Consider the following 18,130-nt stretch of genomic DNA (forward strand, 5'->3'; position numbering starts at 1 on the left):
ATTGGTTTCATACATGTCTAAGTTTTCAGCACTTCATCACAGCTTACTAAGGATTCAACCTCTGATGCGTTTTCTCATTTGCTTTCTTGTATGCGAATCTTTAGCACAATTGTCACATAACTTGTATAGTTGGCGTAACAGTGTGAACGTCGAGGCGGCAACCCTTCAAAAATCATTTATAGATTCCACATGAGTAGCACAATTGGTTTCATTTGCAGAAGTCACTGAAGTACTTCTATTATTGTGCTTCACCACATATATTTCTGTATCTTTTTTGATTCATTAGTATTTTTTCTCCTGGTGTTAGTAAACTTTTTTTAAATAATGTTTTTGACTCTTAAATACTTTTTGGGAATAAAAACGTTATCAAACATACTCTTACTTGCAGAAAGATGCTAACTGCATTAGAAAGAGAGGTCAAGTGGAGAACCTTATCCCACCCTCTATAAACTCAAGCAAGTTGCATGTGCCAGCTGACCTCAATAAAACCTATTGTAGTTATAATTGGAAGAAAGTCAACACAACTCCGCGTAGGGCTTCCACTGTTCCACAGTTGACCACTCCTGGAAAATATTTTCAATATGTGGGGTAAAAAAGAAAAAGAGAGAAACAGAGTATTGGGCAGAAAAGGCCATATTAAATAATGGAAGAAACAAGGCAAGAAGATGCACTAAGTGCCACTACTGCCAAAGGCCAGAAATTTATTGATTAGAAATAAATCCCATTAGGCTGTTGTGGTTTAAAGCTTAAGTAACTTATACAAGTTACAGTGTCCAAGCTTAAGCAACTCATATAAGTTACATTGCTCCCTAGTCGCATGGCTCTGTATCCAGACATAGAGGGGGGAAATGCCACCTCCATCCCTATTGAATATGACAATCTCGCTCCTACTTGATACTCATGTGTGTCCTTCATTGTAGGGGTCACAACCAAGAAGCGTTCTTTTCTCTTATTTATCTCATCCATGGTGGGGAGATGGACAGGTATAACCTTCTCTTCAACAGAGCAATTGGATCCTCTGTCGCGTGACACGGCATATAGCACAGATCCAAGGGCGGGGAGAACCTTGTGCTGCATGTCTATGCCTTGAGCTACGCATCTAAGGCTCCCACTCCTTGGATCTGCCCTACACTGTAACACGCACTCCAGAGAAGCCCAATCCATAAGGGTCAATATAAAGACAATCATCCTTATTCAACCACAACATTTAAAACTGCCAGAGAAATCACCCAAGGATGTGTCAGTAGTAATAAAGGGATCCCTTCCATCCACCCCCCACAACTCATATTTGGTATTCCACACTTTCATTTATGAACTAAATAATCTTAAGAGTAGATGAATCAGAAAGTACATTGTGAAACCACAAGAGAAGCTTCCATTCAGGAAATTCAATGAATCTCCCTTGCCTGTTCTCGAGATCCAAGAGGTTTAAAAACCTCATCCAACACCGAAGAAGTCATATCAGAACTCTTACAGGGATTTGAATCTTAGAGGATATATAGAATTAGCAATTATCCTTTAATACCAACACGGCTGTCACGGGTTGTTGGCAGTGATGGGGCGCATCAGATATAAAAATTAGACACCAAAGCTCATGACTTTGGAGCTGGTCAGTAGTAAGGACCTCCATATAAATTAAATAACTCTGTTCCAACTTCCAAATGAAAACCAACCTCCATATAAATCTAAATTAAATGACTCTGAGGATCCAAGGCTCCTTTTTCTTCTTCTTGATCTCCCCTATTATATCTTATTTTGATTTTGATTTTGATTTTAGCGCTTCTTGGTTTCTTTCACCAAACTGGGACTATGATTTGGGAGTTTTGAGTTTTGTCTTAGTTAGACCAAACCTCAGTTACTGCCAGCTATAATCATCTCTTAAACTATTCAACAATGGTTTAGATCTCATTTCTAATCTATGTCAACCTTCACACACAAACAGATACAGAGACAGAAAGCTAATTAATTCATTTTACTTAGTTTAATAAATTCTAGAACAGAGGTCCCAATTAGAATAATAATTTTTGTTACCTGCCTCTTCAATGGCTTGGGAAGCTTCATGCCAATCTCATCATATTCCATTTTGAAACCATCATCTGGGTTGGGGAGGACTGCTTAAAATTCATAGACCAGACAGGTGCACTTGGTGAAGAGCTCAAGCTAACTTAAGCTCCAAACATGTACCATATGGACCACCATCACTAACTGTTTCCACTCCATTTCCTTTGCTTCATTCATTTTTTAGCATAAATGGGCTCCAACGGTACAATAAATCATTTGAGAATAGATATCAGCTGGAGCCCTTCAATTCAAACTTTGCCAAGAACAAAATCGAAAATAATTTTGGCTTGGCTTCTCCATTATTAATGAAGACCATTGGCTGCTGGGAATTGCACATGCAGATTACGCGGTTTTGAGGAGTCATCTAAGTTGACCTTCTAGAATCACAATCATATCCCCTTCTATATATGATCTAAAACTCAGTATCTCTTCATAATCCACTTGCCCTTCTGAAACCATGGCTTCTTGTAGGCTCTGCAACTCTCTCTGTTCCATCCCCCTCTTTCCCCTTCTTCTAGTACTCCTTTTCTCCTCCTCTTCATCTCTGGCTAATGAATCATCAACCTCAACACCACTTGCCTCTCGAGATTCAATTTGTAAATCAACCCCTTATCCTTACTACTGTAGATCAGTGCTCCCATCCAATGATTCATCCAATGTATATGACTATAGTCGGTTCTCTGTAAGCAAGTCTCTGTCTTCAGCAAGGAAGTTCTTGCGTTTGGTGAACAAGTATCTTAAAGAGAAGAACTTGTCAATAATGGCTGTTCGAGCCCTTGAAGATTGCAGGCTCTTAGCAGAGCTGAACATCGATTTCTTGTTGAACACCTCGGAAACCGTCAATTCCACACGGATCCTCCCTACCTTGCAAGCCCAAGATGTGCAGACCTTGCTTAGTGCCATTCTAACTAACCAGCAAACTTGCTTAGATGGACTTCAAGCCACAGCCTCTTCTTGGAGTGTCAAGAATGGTCTCTACTCCCCTCTTTCCAATACAACCAAGCTCTACAGTGTTTCTTTAGCACTCTTCACCAAAAGTTGGGTTCATAAGAAGAACAAAACACATCCAGGAAGGGAGCTCATGTTCTCTGGCACTGAAATCGATCGAGATGGTCAATTGGCTTTGAGAATGTCAAGCCACCACCGCCGGTTGTTTGAGTCATTCAGTGGAAGAAAACTAGCTGAGACAACCCAGAACAATGTACTAGTTAGAGACATTGTTGTGGTGAGCCCAGATGGGAGTGGAAATTTCACTACCATCAACGATGCTCTCTCTTCAGCTCCTAACAATACCAACATCACAGATGGCTATTTCATGATTTATATAGTCTCAGGAATCTATTCTGAGTATGTAACGGTCGGAAAAGACAAAATGAATATTTTGATGACTGGAGATGGTATAAGGAAGACAGTGATCACAGGCAACAGAAGCGTTGCAGACAATTTCACTACATTCAATTCTGCAACTTTCAGTAAGTTCTCTTCCATTTGTTAATTCTCACTTGATACCACTTGTTAGTAACTTGGGTAGAACTCATCCTGTGATTAATTTGTGCAGTTGTTCTTGGGCAAGGATTCGTAGCAATTAATATGACATTCCGGAACACAGCAGGGCCAATGAAGTATCAAGCAGTTGCAGTTCGAAATGGAGCAGACTTGTCTGCTTTCTATAGTTGCAGCTTTGAAGCTTACCAGGATACCTTATATGCACATTCTCTCAGGCAATTTTACAGGAAATGTGATATCTATGGGACTGTAGATTTCATATTTGGTAATGCAGCTGTGGTTTTCCAAAACTGTGATATATATGCAAGACTTCCTCTGCCACAGCAATATAATACTGTTACTGCCCAAGGTAGAACAGATCCAAACCAGAATACTGGGACTACCCTTCAAGGATGTAAGATCAGATCAACTATTCAATTGGCTTCTAGCAATCTAACAACTAAGACATACTTGGGAAGACCATGGAGGCCATATTCCAGGACTGTTATTATGCAATCCTACATTGATAGCTTGGTAGATCCTGCTGGTTGGATTGATTGGGGTAATACCACAGTGCTTAGTAGTCTATATTATGCTGAGTTCAACAATACAGGACCTGGATCAATCACCACAAACAGAGTTCAATGGCCTGGTTTCTATTTGATCAATTCTACAGATGCTTCCAACTTCACTGTCTCAAATTTTTTGTTAGGGGATTCCTGGTTACCTGCAACTGGAGTGCCTTACAATGGTGGGTTTTTATCAAAATTGCCTTCCCTTTCATAATTTTTGTTGAAATATTTTTTTATTTAATTATTTGATTAAATAAATGTAATTTCTCAATCCTCAATGCTCAAGCCCGAGGAAATGTAATTGTGTTTTTTTTTTTTTGAAAGTTTCTATAAATTCTTCAGGTTTTAGTGGTCAATTAAGGATTAAATTGATTCTTATCAGGAAAAAAAAAAGATTAAATTGATGATGGGTTAATCTTGGGTGTGGTGTAGAGCTTCGTCCTTGTAACATGCCATGTGCCTCTCAGAGTAAATGTGGGACTATGGCCTACCACCCCAATGCGATCGAAACGAGTTCTCACTGTCATTCTAACCGACAAAAGCAAAGCCCGATAGAACAATTACCGACAAAAGCAGAGCCCCAGAGAAATAAATCTACTTCACCGACAAAAACAGAGAGCCCAATGGAAAGAAATCAAAAAACCCAGCCACCGACAAAAACAGAGCCCAATAGAAAGAAATCAAATATGTTACATTAGACAAACAAGAGGGTTTTGAATTCATAGGATAGTGGTGTTGGCAAGAGACCTTATTCGTCTTAAGAAATATGTGATTTTGTATTTGATTTCATTTATTTTCTTAGGATCACTTACATGAGGTATTTAATAGAGTGTGGATCAAATCCTCGTACAAAAATAATTATCATACGGTGTTTGATTTACACTTGGACTTCACTTATTCTCTTTCTTCTTTTAATTGGTTTTTATTTTGAGTGGAGTCCAAGTGTAGATCAAACGCTGTATAAGAATTCTCGTATGAGGACTTGATCCACACCCTGTTTAGTGTTCTTCATAATTGTGAGGTCATTCACATGGAGTGTTTAGTGTTCTTCATTACTTTTAGTGAAAGTTGAATGGTTTTCATTTGATTCCAGTATGATTTCATCCATACGATTGTGAAATTAGTATAAACCCACAAGACTAGTTAGGTCGAAGGCTTGGATATCTCTCGTTAACAAAAAATAAAATAAGAGAGTTTTGTGGTAATATTTAATTGGGGCATCCATGGTAGGAGACAAGGATGGAATAAGATCATTAAGGAATAGCAACAAATTGCAAGGGTGTTGTTGCGACCAAAAATTGACAGTTGGCATGAAAGTATTTAGAGAATTACGAGAGGTTGGAGGGGTTTTGCGAGGGATTCTTCCATATCAAAGTCAGTGTCTCAGGCAATAATAATAAGCAATACAAGGGTGAAATGCCCTGTTTACTATTTCCGGATGCCAACGAATCTCTCAAGACTTGGGAGTCTTCGGATCAATCGAGCTTGGGCCTCATTGTTATAGTAGATTCTGAATCTATGTTGTGCGACCCCAAGGTCTTAAAACACTAGAATGGTCATGGGATTGGTCAAGGTGGAAACCACATGGATATCATTTCAAAACGCTTTGGATCAGATCATATTGGAAAGATCTACCCATGTTTAAAAAATTAATAATAATAAATAATATCAGTTTTTTTTTCCTATTTTACCCTTGGACCATACATGTGGAAAATGGGATAGAAAAGATCAGGAACTCAGGATCAAGGATCGGTCATGGCCAATGCCATTCTTATCCTGCCGTTACTGACCGTTCCGTTCCATTTTTTAGAACCATGGTGGCCCCTACACGTATATATGCATGAAATTATGATTCATTTACCAATGAGGTTGGTAGCCGAGTGGTGAAAATGCCCTCAACCCATCACCGCTGTCGGCTGGTTGTAGGTTCAAGTCCTACTATTGCTCATTGGCTCTGTGAAAGTGCTGCTTGCCGTATGAGGGCTATGATCACTATCATGGAACACCCTTTTTCATTACAAAAAAAAAAGACAAGCTAAAAGTTTTGGGCTTAAGAATTGAAAGACTAAAATCCAAATGTTAATTTGGACCCAGCCATCAGGTCTTTCAGGCCCCTGAACCCATCGTGCTCGAACAGTCTTTAAGGGCCCAGCCCAACTTCATAAATATGTCAACAAACCAGGTGGTCAATATCGGGTTTGGCCGGGTTTCCTATCAGGTTTTTGTAATCGGTCTACTATCTGGTTTGACCTGGTTTGGTTTTAGGTTTACATGCATATATAATAAAATAGGAAAATCCTGGTTTTTTTGGGTTATGGTTTCTTATTGGTCATTTGGTCCTATTTCGTTTTTTACTGGGTTTGGTCCGGTTTTGCTCGGTCCAATTGCTATCAATTCTATAAAACCCAACTCAAAACTAACCCAATAAGGGTTCTCTCCACTCCACCTCATCTCCTCCTCCTTCTCTACTCGATCCCTCTTCTCTGTCACTCTATTCAATATCTCACACCTCGGAATTTCCTCCCACTCACGGCTAAGGTTTAAAAATTTGGGATCGATCTCAATCAATTTCAATTCAGATTGAGAATGGAGACACTCGGACAGAATTGCCCATCGTTCGCCTTTTTTTTGGGCTTTTTGATCATTTTGCCTATTTTGGATATGTACCAAATCAATCAACATAGGAGATTGGTCTCACTCGGTAGCAATTCAATCCGATTTTTAAAACTATGCTCATTACCCTCTAGCGATACAAAGCTCAAAGGTTTTATTGCCGATCTCATATCCAAGGGGAGAGAAATATGGAGAAATTGTGTCTGGGAGATGTAAATTGATTTATGAGATATCGGCATGTTGTACTACAGTTGAGCACTTCTTTTTTTTTTTTATCCCAAATATTATCTGGGACCTAGGGAATCCCCTAAAGTATTATTAATAAAATAGAAAAGAATACAAGGGGGAGACATAACCTGCCTTACCCCAATCCAAACAACCAAGGCACTCATATTGATCGCTTTAAGCCTTAAAAGTTTTCTCATATTAGGTAATGTGGGGTTGGTGATTTGGACAATTCGTATATGAATCGGCATGCAATGATATTGAATATGGCCTGATAGAATGGTAGATTCGTCCGATATAGATTGGTATCATATCAATACTAATTCCAATAGCGATTACTAAAACCGTGGCCAGAGGAGGGAAGAGGGAAATGTGGTAAAAGAATGGGAAAAAATTGTGGGAAAAACAAGACTTGAAAGGCAAGATGGCTCAGTGCAAGAAACACACAAGGGCAAAGAAATGACTGCCCCCACCTATCATGAAAGGTGGAAATCTCAACCTCGTTAATGTTTTTAAGGTGGTTTTTATGATACCATATTTGTTTTAGGTAGTTTGATTAAGGACAATAGATTGTTGCCCCCTTGTTGTGTGGCATTGACCTCCTAGTGCGGCCAATGAGTGCACACAAGGGATTTAGATCCTCTCCCGTCGAAGGTGGATGGAGGGGAATCAAGAAGTCAAAAACAAGAAAAAACAGGAAAGAAAACACACAGGGGGTTTCACTTTTTTCTCTCTCCTATTTTGCATCTTGTTGGTCCCTCTCCAACCACCCCTAGTTGGAGAGGATCTAAATCCGCACATAGGAGTGTCTCAACCTCCACCTGACTATGGTTTCAAGTATCGGTATCGGTTGAGATCGATCCTTGATGCCTGATCGATCTAGATCGATTATCCATATTGTTTAAGGGATAAAATAGTAAAAAACTAAAATTTTTTAAAAAAGTAGGGGCAAAAGCAGCAAAACCAACCAATACCCACTGATCCGATCCTAATTGATATCTATCAGACAGATACTGATACCAATACCATCCCCTAAATCCTTGCACCGACACATTAAATAGCACAAAAGCTTGTAAATCACCGATTAGTATAGCCATAAATCATGGCAAACAAAATTCCTTCGGGGCATTTTATCAAACAGCTGATTAGCACTCCTCTCTCTAAGAAACAAAGGATTAAGCGGCCCTCGGAAATCTCTCACCCTTTTACCTCTCTCTCTCTCTCTCTCTCTCTCTCTCTCTTAGAAACATATCACCCAAGAAGCATCTTAATTTCAACTTATTCTTATCACCAAGTGGGCCGGCCGGGGTGATGGCTTGGGCTTGCCTCCAACCTACTTATCCTTTATACCTTTCAGGCCTCTTCCTTCCAGCAATGCCGATGAACTCCGAGATCTTATTGGGGCTAATTCCGAATCCAATTTATTGAACAAGGTCGGCTCCAAGATTGAGATTGGTTCTCAGATTGACCTAGTGAAGAAAGTGGAGATGGAAATCTTGCAACTCAGGCAACAGAGGCAAGCCCGGGCCATGACTAAGAAGGCGTAGAGGGAGGAAGTGTTGTTGATTGGAACTACAGATGAAACAAGCCTTGTGAATTAAAGAGAAGAACAGAAAAAAAGTGTAACTTTTTGTACTTTTTTCTTTGGGTTAAGAATTTTTCTTCCCACTTGGTATGTCTTCATCCAAGAAAAGATTCTTCTTTTTAAATTTAAAATTCCTCTCAGGAATTGTGAAATTTTATTTTGTTCCTCCAAAATTTTCCTGCCAAAAACACAAGAAAACATGAGAAAATATGAAAACATAATAAGACAAAAAATAATGACTACACTATGATTTTTTATGTGTGTGTCTCTCTCTCTCTCTCAAAATTTTTAAAATTTTTTTTCTTTTCTTTTCTTCTCTTGGTAACCAAACATACATACTCTTTTTATTTTCTCACAATTTCTTCTCTTTTCTTTTCTCTTTTTTTTTTTTTTTTCTTTTCTTTTCCTCTCTTGGCTACCAAACATAGCCTAATTTTCTGCAACTACCAAGAAGTAGAAGCTATGTTGTCACAAAGAGAATAGCTTTGTTGGCTAGATGTTTCTCTGATATGATGCTTTACATAAAGAAAAGCACTAAAGAGAGGAACATGGATAATGTAGGCTGCGTTTGGTTGCGAGGGAAATGGCAAAGGAAAGGAAGGGAAGGGAAGTGAAGTGAAGGAAATTTTTGTTTGGTTGCAATAGAAGTGAAGTGAAATTTATTTCCCAGAGTTGTGTTGGTTAGATGTAAAATAGATGTAAAATTTAAAAAAATTGAAGATACTATATATATTTACTAGAAGAGGCAAAAGGATTTTCTCAATCTCTATTTCAAATTGTTGGAAACGTATTAAAAAAAGGTACGTTGGATGCATAAGCATGATCTTAACAAGGAGAAGAAGTACAAAAAAACTCCAATAACTATCACGGCTGCAAGTCATTGGGCAAAATTATATCACATTTCAGTTTTTTCAGTATATTATTTGGTTGACATTTTATATTATTATCAATAATAAACAATCCATGCTAACCATATGAATTATTTAATTCGTATCATAAATTAACTTTAGAACTCACCTCTACTAAACTAAAATTAGATTGCTTCATCTACAGGCCACATTGATTCTGGATTCAAGAAGAAGAAGGAAAACAAAAGTTGAAAGTTCTCTGAGGTCTGAAATATGCGTGAGAGACAGATTGAAAACCGAACAACTAATACTAAAGCATAATTTCATCGAAACACACACACATAAACTGAAACCCAGAGGGAGAAGAAATTAAAACTTAACAATTTTGTTAATTGTCAAGCAATCGATTAATAGTAGAAAATGGGTTAGAATGAAAATCGATCAGTGATTGATTAAGGAGAGAGGAGAAACAGAAGCCAATTGCAATATCTGAGTCGTTTAGGTTCACGACGGTTCTGAGAATGGTATTACATATGAAGGCATCAAATTTGTCAAGGTGAGAGAAGATAGAGGCCGCATTAGGGACTGGGAGAGAGATGTTACATATTCTACAATGAAAGGGAAAGGGAGAAAGAAAGAGAGAGGGATGCGACGCCGGAACCGGCGAAGGTGACGAAGAAGAGGCAGAGAGGTGGGAGAGGGTATCTTACCTGTGTTTCTCCGTTGCATGTGTTCCGATCCTTCTAGTCATGAGCGGGGTGAGAGTCGCGAGAGTGTGAGAGAAATCGTGAGAATAGGGTTTTCCTTTTTCTTTATATTTTGGTGGGGAAATAAAAATGGAAGTTTTTGTGTATGAGTGAGATTTTTTTTACATGTAAAATATATTTCCTTTGCAATCAAACATCTAAATTTATTTTTTCTAGGAAAAAAATTCCACTTTACTTCAAAAATTTGCATTCCCCTTGCAACCAAACAAAACCGTAGAGATTTGGGTAATGATTGTTCATCACCATTAAAGTTCAATGAGTTGCAAAGAAAAAGGAGGAATAATGGGCGTAGAGATGGATCTACAGTTGAGAGAGAAGACGCTTCAAGTTCGCAATAGAGAGAATTGGGTTTGAGAGTACATAATGTGAAAAGTATAAAAATGATCGAACTTACCTATTTATCATTAATTTGAAGTAATTATGAACTTGTGCTAATTAAAAATTAACGTAAAAATTAAATCAAAGATTTGTTGTCATAAATCACAAAAATGATTTATGATTTATATTTTTGTGATTTATTTTAATTTATAATAAATAAAAAATAAGTATCATATATTATTTCAAATATCTATAAAATATAAATAAATTAAATAAATACAAATAGAAATCATACTGGAGAAGATTTGAATGATTCTCAACAATACATTTTTGAAATATGGGTTTTCAACTATGCAGCGACTTGATAGTCGCTGGAACTTTTTCAATCCGAATTCCGTGCATCACCCTGGATTTTTATTTTTCACCCCAAAGAAGTTATTGATTCATCCAACGCCACGTGGCTAATCGTGATCAGGGGTTTTCCAGTTAACCGACTTCGCCCTCCCTTAAAATTTCCCCTATAAACTCGTAGCCCTAATTTTCATCTCTTGTTTCTGCTCTTGCACGGGAAGGGGGGTCCGAGATAGAAGACAAGACACGTAAAAGAGGTTTGTTTCTTCATTCCTCTTCGAAACCCTAGTTTTATTTATTTTCGTCGACATAGGGTTTAGTTTATGAGTTTTACCGTTTGAATTTTGATTTGTGTTCTTGAATCAGGAATACTGGTATGAAGCAATCTTTGTTATTTCTCAATTTGAACACTACCAGTCGATAATTGGTGTCCTGATCTGTTCTTTCTGACTCTTTCGTTTTGTTTGTAGGTCCTGACGGATCAAGTGAAGGTTTAGGGTTTTGTTTTTTGACGATTTTCGGAATCCATATCCTAGGGTTTTGTGAACCCTACTTTTTTTGTGAGAACGATTCTGAGAAGGAAACATGGCATCCATAGACGCTGAGTTAGCTAATACCCAGGAAGAAAGGAAGAAGATGGAGCAGCAGCTCGCATCTATCAATTCTGTTACCTATGATGTTGAGCTGTATGGCGCAGACAACCGGTTCGAGGGTTATGAGCGTTCCATTCCCGTGAATGAAGATGAAGAGACTCAAGATCCCATGGATTCTGAGGTTGCCAGAAAATTGGCTTCTTACACGGCACCTAAGTCTGTTATGAAGGAGATGCCCCGAGGTGCGGATGAAGATGATGACTTGGGTTTTAAGAAACCTCAGAGGATCATTGATAGGGAGGATGATTATAGGAAGCGGAGACTTAGTCGGGTGATTTCACCTGATCGGAATGATGCTTTTGCCATGGGCGATAAGACTCCGGATGTGTCTGTTAGGACGTACTCAGATGTAATGAGGGAGGAGGCGTTGAAGAGAGAGAAAGAAGAGACTTTGAGAGCCATCGCAAAGAAGAAGAAAGAAGAGGAGGAGAATAAAGCTTTGGAAAGGGAGAGGGATACTGGGGCTGCCCCTGAACAGCCCACTCAGAAGAGGAGGAACAGGTGGGATCAGTCTCAAGACTCAGAAACTGGCAGCAAAAAGGCAAAAACTGCATCTTCTGCTTCGGATTGGGACTTGCCTGATGCAACCCCTGGAATTGGTCGGTGGGATGCAACACCTACGCCTGGAAGGGTGGCTGATGCAACACCCTCCTTGTCCAGAAGGAACAGGTGGGATGAGACCCCAACTCCTGGTCGTTTGGCTGATGCTGATGCCACCCCTGCTGGTGGGGCAACACCTGGGGCTACTCCGGCTGGCATGACATGGGATGCTACTCCTAAGTTGGCAGGGCTTGCTACCCCAACTCCCAAGCGTCAGAGATCAAGATGGGATGAGACACCTGCAAGCATGGGGAGTGCCACACCTTTGCCTGGGGCTACACCAGCTGCCGCATTCACACCTGGTGTGACTCCAGTTGGAGGGATTGACCTTGCAACTCCAACCCCAGGAGCTATCAATCTTCGTGGTGCACTTACACCTGAGCAGTATAACTTGCTCCGATGGGAGAGGGACATTGAAGAGAGAAACCGCCCATTGAGTGATGAGGAGCTCGATGCAATGTTCCCGCAGGAGGGTTACAAGATCCTTGAACCACCAGCCTCATATGCTCCTATTAGAACACCAGCAAGGAAACTTCTTGCTACACCAACTCCTCTAGGGACTCCTCTTTATTCGATCCCAGAAGAAAACCGTGGGCAGCAGTTTGATGTTCCAAAAGAGGCACCAGGTGGGCTGCCATTTATGAAGCCAGAGGATTACCAATACTTTGGAGCATTGTTGAATGAAGAAAATGAAGAAGAACTTTCGCCAGAAGAACAGAAAGAAAGGAAGATCATGAAGCTTCTGCTCAAGGTTAAGAATGGAACTCCTCCACAGAGAAAAACAGCATTGAGGCAGCTCACTGATAAAGCTCGGGAGTTTGGCGCAGGTCCACTGTTTAACCGAATTCTGCCATTGCTTATGCGGCCCACATTGGAAGATCAAGAGAGACACCTTCTGGTCAAAGTTATCGATAGAGTGCTTTATAAGTTGGATGAACTGGTTCGACCATTCGTTCACAAAATTTTGGTTGTTATTGAACCTCTCTTGATTGATGAGGACTACTATGCTCGTGTGGAGGGAAGAGAGATCATTTCCAATCTTAGCAAGGCAGCTGGTTTGGCCACTATGATTGCTGCAATGCGGCCAGATATTGACAACATAGATGAATATGTCAGGAACACAACTGCTAGGGCTTTCAGTGTTGTTGCATCCGCTCTGGGAATTCCTGCACTATTGCCCTTCTTGAAAGCTGTGTGTCAGAGTAAGAAATCCTGGCAAGCCCGTCACACAGGAATCAAGATTGTGCAGCAGATTGCCATCTTAATAGGCTGTGCAGTTCTTCCTCATCTTAGGTCCCTTGTAGAAATCATAGAGCATGGTCTCAATGATGAGAACCAGAAGGTGAGAACGATTACTGCATTATCTCTGGCTGCTCTTGCTGAGGCAGCTGCTCCATATGGTATTGAAAGCTTTGATTCAGTCTTGAAGCCTTTGTGGAAGGGGATCCGGTCACACCGTGGGAAGGTCTTGGCTGCTTTTCTGAAGGCAATTGGGTTTATTATTCCTCTTATGGATGCAATGTATGCTAGTTACTATACAAAAGAAGTGATGTTCATACTTATTCGGGAGTTTCAATCACCGGATGAAGAAATGAAGAAAATTGTGCTGAAAGTGGTGAAGCAGTGTGTGAGCACAGAAGGAGTTGAGTCTGACTACATTCGTAATGATATTTTGCCTGAGTTCTTTCGTAATTTTTGGGTTAGAAGGATGGCACTGGATCGCAGAAACTATAGGCAGCTGGTAGATACAACTGTGGAGATTGCAAACAAAGTTGGTGTTGCTGATATAGTAGGGAGAATAGTTGAAGATCTTAAAGATGAGAGTGAACCATATAGGCGAATGGTGATGGAAACAATTGAGAAGGTCCTTACGAACTTGGGTGCGTCTGATATTAATGACCGCTTGGAAGAGCTTCTTATTGATGGAATCCTATATGCTTTCCAAGAGCAGACCAGTGATGATGCTAACGTGATGCTCACTGGGTTTGGGGCAGTGGTCAATGCTCTTGGGCTCAAAGTGAAAGCTTATCTTCCCCAGATATGTGGTACCATAAAGTGGCGCTTGAATAACAAGAGTGCGAAGGTGAGGCAGCAAGCAGCAGATCTCATATCAAGGATTGCTGTTGTCATGAAGCAGTGTCAAGAGGAGCAACTGATGGGTCACCTGGGAGTTGTCTTGTATGAGTATTTGGGAGAGGAGTACCCTGAGGTCTTGGGATCCATACTGGGAGCTCTTAAGGCAATTGTCAACGTGATTGGTATGACAAAAATGACACCCCCAATAAAGGATCTGCTTCCTCGTTTGACACCAATTCTGAAGAATCGGCATGAGAAGGTTCAGGAGAACTGTATTGACCTTGTTGGCAGAATTGCTGATCGGGGTGCTGAGTTTGTACCTGCAAGAGAGTGGATGAGGATATGCTTTGAACTACTGGAGATGCTGAAAGCCCACAAAAAGGGCATCAGGCGGGCCACTGTAAACACATTTGGGTACATTGCCAAGGCTATTGGACCACAGGATGTCCTGGCAACACTGTTGAACAACCTTAAGGTGCAGGAGCGTCAAAACCGTGTGTGCACGACTGTGGCCATTGCAATAGTTGCTGAAACTTGTTCTCCTTTCACAGTTCTACCAGCCCTGATGAATGAGTACCGTGTGCCTGAGCTGAATGTGCAGAATGGTGTTCTCAAATCCCTCTCTTTCCTTTTTGAGTACATAGGTGAAATGGGGAAAGACTACATATATGCAGTCACCCCATTACTTGAGGATGCTCTCATGGACAGAGATCTGGTTCACAGGCAGACGGCTGCATCTGCAGTCAAACATATGGCCTTGGGTGTGGCTGGGTTGGGATGTGAGGATGCTCTAGTCCACCTGTTGAACTATGTGTGGCCCAACATATTTGAGACATCACCCCATGTTATAAATGCTGTCATGGAAGCAATAGAAGGAATGAGGGTAGCCTTGGGCGCAGCTGCTGTCTTGAACTACTGTTTGCAGGGTCTGTTCCACCCGGCGAGGAAGGTCAGGGAGGTGTACTGGAAGATCTATAACTCACTCTATATTGGAGCACAAGATGCACTTGTGGCTGCTAACCCTGTACTGGAAGATGAAGAGAACAACATATTTAGCAGGCCTGAGTTGATGATGTTTGTATGAGGCGATGGATGCCTTTTCAACAGATGGAGGAGCCTATACACTAAATCTTGATGGCCAGATTGAGATCTTGCTTCTGCATGCTGTCTCTCTTAATATGGGTAGTACATCTCTGTTACTACTTTTACTCTTTTATTTTTGTGGAAATTGCTACATTTACTCTTGCTTTTATGCTACATGCCTATTGTTATATCTTGATATAGATCAGCTTAAGAACTGAAACATGACACTGTGTGGATAAGCTCTTCTGTCTATAATTTGTTTGGTATTATTATGGACGTAATTGTGGCTTTCGGTCTTTCGTCTTACTTCTCAGAGACTATAAGTGGGTATAGCATATGTGATATACCTGCCTATTCGGTTCTATAGACAAGGGATGAATAGTGAGTTGAATCTGTACAAGGCCTTATTCATGCCACCAAGGGATGACCCAAGGAACATGAATTTCATAATTTTTGAATAGTGTTCTTTTTATTTTCAGAGGAGGATGCTTGTTAGAATATTTTCTCGCTATTTTCTTACTATTTGGCGAGTTCAATAATTCTTCTAGGAAATGATTTCTTTTTCTTCCGACGGTTTATTTCACAGGTTTTCATCTACCTTCTGGGGCGGTGGGGCGGTGGTTTGGGTGGGGTGTGGAGAAGTTCAGGCATCCTTGAGGAAGCCTTTTTGCAAGAGGTTCACACAAGTTGCAGGGATTTGAGCTGGGAATGTATTTGATCCCCGGCATATTGTGGTACCGAACCCATTTTATCATCTGCATTTGCCAGAAGAGTTGTGAGATTTGAAATGGAGGTTTGAGTATGACACTAATAGAAATGCAAAATCAGCTCAAATTACAGCCTATGGTTGTGGAGAGAGTATTTTAGGAGATCGCTTTCAAATAAAGCAACATCTCTAAGATGGTTAATTCAGTTAAGATATGGATAAAGAGATAAGGATGTGATATGATTGTCTGATACAATGTTTTCTGTTTGAAGTGATTCCTTATCTTTAATATACTTGCAGGCCTAGGTTTTCTTTTTTCTGGTGAGGAAAATCTATATAGGAATACAAATATTGTTTACATGCTCTACTTTTCTACCAGGTAATTTGGATTTACCTAACTGAAATAGCTATACAAGGAGCTAGATTTCATTCTGAAAAGGATTTGAATAGTAACTGAATGTTAATAAGATAAACATGGTTTATGACCAGTTTTTTGTTTTCCCCCCTTTTTTGGGTGATGTCTATGGCCAGTCCTTGGTGTGATCAGGTTGTAACCACTCTTTCAATTGTGCTGAATACCTCTAGACTCTATACAAACTACCTTTCAAGGTTGCGTCATCAATTCCTTGTTCATTTGTTTTCCCATCAGCTCCAGCTGTTGATCCTAGTAATCACTAATCGGATGTGGAAATTTTATCATTTCTCAAAAATATGCAATATGTCTCTTCCTGCATCTTTGTTCTGTTTCCGAAAGCAACTATCGATGATGATAACGTTGTGACCGTCGGATGTTCTTGCAAAATCTAGTTGCCTCTTCAAACTCTCTCAAGGAAATTCTCCTTTTCAGCCCTTAAATATTGAATATTCTGTGATAGAAATGATAGGGGTTACTACATGCACATGTCACCTCAAGGAAGTAGTTCACTTGGCAAGGATTAATGATTAATGAATCGATCAGTAACCAAAAGAACTTATTCTTAAAAGAGAGAGAAGCAGTAATCACATCTTACAAATCTTAAGATCCGAAGTGCAACTCTCTATGGGATGGTAATCTAGTTACCCAATGAACAACTGTTGATACAGGCTTTCCGTAGGAAGACTTGAATCTTTAGTGGAATTTTTTAGCTCCACAGAATATTTCCAAACCAACTTAGGCTTTGTAACATTCCATTGACTGGTTCGAAGAGATAACAATGGCCTTTCCTCTTACCAATCTTATCTGCGTACCTGAAGTAAGTAGCATTCTAACATATTCCTCGAACCCAAACTAGATAATCCTTGTCCCAATTCTTCGAAGCATAATGTTATGATATGGGGTTGCTTCCACCATTGGCTTTTTATGGGAATTGATTTGGGTTGATATGATTTTGAATGATTTTGAATGCCCTTACCTTGTAAGCTAATTTATGAGGTGAAGTTCTTTCAGGGTCATTTCAGCGGTATCTTAACAATTGATCCTCAACCCTACCTGTGTGTGAAAGGGATGACTTGGTGCCAAAGTGAGAGTGTTAGGAAAGGATTATCTGTCATCAGGCAGAAACCCTAGAGCAGAGTGAGAGTCCCTTAGAAAGGGCAACTTGATCCGAAGTGAATCACTGTGAATGTCAGGTTCAGAAGCATGGTGGTATGTTGCTATCCAATATTAGTTTATGAGAGTTAGTTTTACATTGGTTTCCTATGTAAATTAATTTTGGTTGATATGTTCTTTAGTCCCCTCACCTTGTAAGCCGGTTTGTGAGGTTAAATTCTTCCAGTATCGTAATGCTAAGCCGGTTTATGAGGTTAAGTTCTTCTAGTATCGTAACACTAAGCCAATTTATGAGGTTAAGTTCTTTTAGTATCGTAACACAGAAACCCGATCGGAGGACCCAACTTATGCTACACCAAGTCGGTCTACTGTGGACCGGGCGATTCCCGATCCGATTCGCCGACTCTTGAAACCCTGCTCTGACGACTTCCCTTTGTCTTGTCCGGGAAATGATTCAGAACTCATTATCTGACTAATGAGGTTGTCGTCGGCTCGTCGCAACTCGGAGCAAGAGATATCTCACTGTTGATTCAAACAACTGAATCGAGTTGGTAAGGCTTTACATGTATTCGAATCGACTCTTCCTACCTTCTGTGCTTTCAAATTCTTTGCTTCGTTACGCACACCATTTTTTTAAAATTCCGAGCTTTTTTTTGAAG

General features: G+C 40.1%; 2 protein-coding genes across 4 annotated transcripts; both read left to right on the top strand.

The window, feature by feature from the left end:
- Positions 1–2,255: 2,255 nt before the first annotated feature.
- LOC122086458 (probable pectinesterase/pectinesterase inhibitor 41) lies at positions 2,256–4,474 on the top strand. The gene is made up of 2 exons (XM_042655265.1): positions 2,256–3,533; positions 3,620–4,474. Exons 1-2 carry the CDS (start codon positions 2,519–2,521, stop codon positions 4,330–4,332), a joined length of 1,728 nt encoding a protein of 575 aa, XP_042511199.1. The 5' UTR covers positions 2,256–2,518; the 3' UTR covers positions 4,333–4,474.
- Positions 4,475–10,921: 6,447 nt separating this feature from the next.
- LOC122087721 (splicing factor 3B subunit 1) lies at positions 10,922–16,258 on the top strand. 3 transcript variants are annotated; one of them, XR_006142814.1, is made up of 3 exons: positions 10,922–11,082; positions 11,296–15,336; positions 15,824–16,258. XR_006142814.1 is itself a non-coding variant. In XM_042656932.1 (2 exons), the coding sequence occupies exon 2, from the start codon at positions 11,411–11,413 to the stop codon at positions 15,236–15,238; it is 3,828 nt and encodes a 1,275-aa protein (XP_042512866.1). In that variant the 5' UTR covers positions 10,922–11,082; positions 11,296–11,410; the 3' UTR covers positions 15,239–15,537. The 3 variants fall into 3 exon arrangements, 2 of the variants coding, with proteins under 2 accessions (XP_042512866.1, XP_042512867.1); XM_042656932.1 differs by lacking the exon at positions 15,824–16,258 and having other exon boundaries at positions 11,296–15,537; XM_042656933.1 differs by lacking the exons at positions 10,922–11,082; positions 15,824–16,258 and adding an exon at positions 11,091–11,199 and having other exon boundaries at positions 11,296–15,537.
- Positions 16,259–18,130: the final 1,872 nt, after the last annotated feature.

The sequence above is a fragment of the Macadamia integrifolia genome, chromosome 8 (assembly GCF_013358625.1).
Source record: "Macadamia integrifolia cultivar HAES 741 chromosome 8, SCU_Mint_v3, whole genome shotgun sequence".
Lineage (NCBI taxonomy): Eukaryota > Viridiplantae > Streptophyta > Magnoliopsida > Proteales > Proteaceae > Macadamia > Macadamia integrifolia.

Bases quoted from the DNA above. Each gene is read 5' to 3' on its own strand.
- LOC122087721 (XM_042656932.1), top strand. From the start codon at position 11,411: ATGGCATCCATAGACGCTGAGTTAGCTAATACCCAGGAAGAAAGGAAG.
- LOC122086458 (XM_042655265.1), top strand. From the start codon at position 2,519: ATGGCTTCTTGTAGGCTCTGCAACTCTCTCTGTTCCATCCCCCTCTTT. The intron at 3,534-3,619 runs GTAAGTTCTCTT...TAATTTGTGCAG, and splicing joins ATTCAATTCTGCAACTTTCA to TTGTTCTTGGGCAAGGATTC.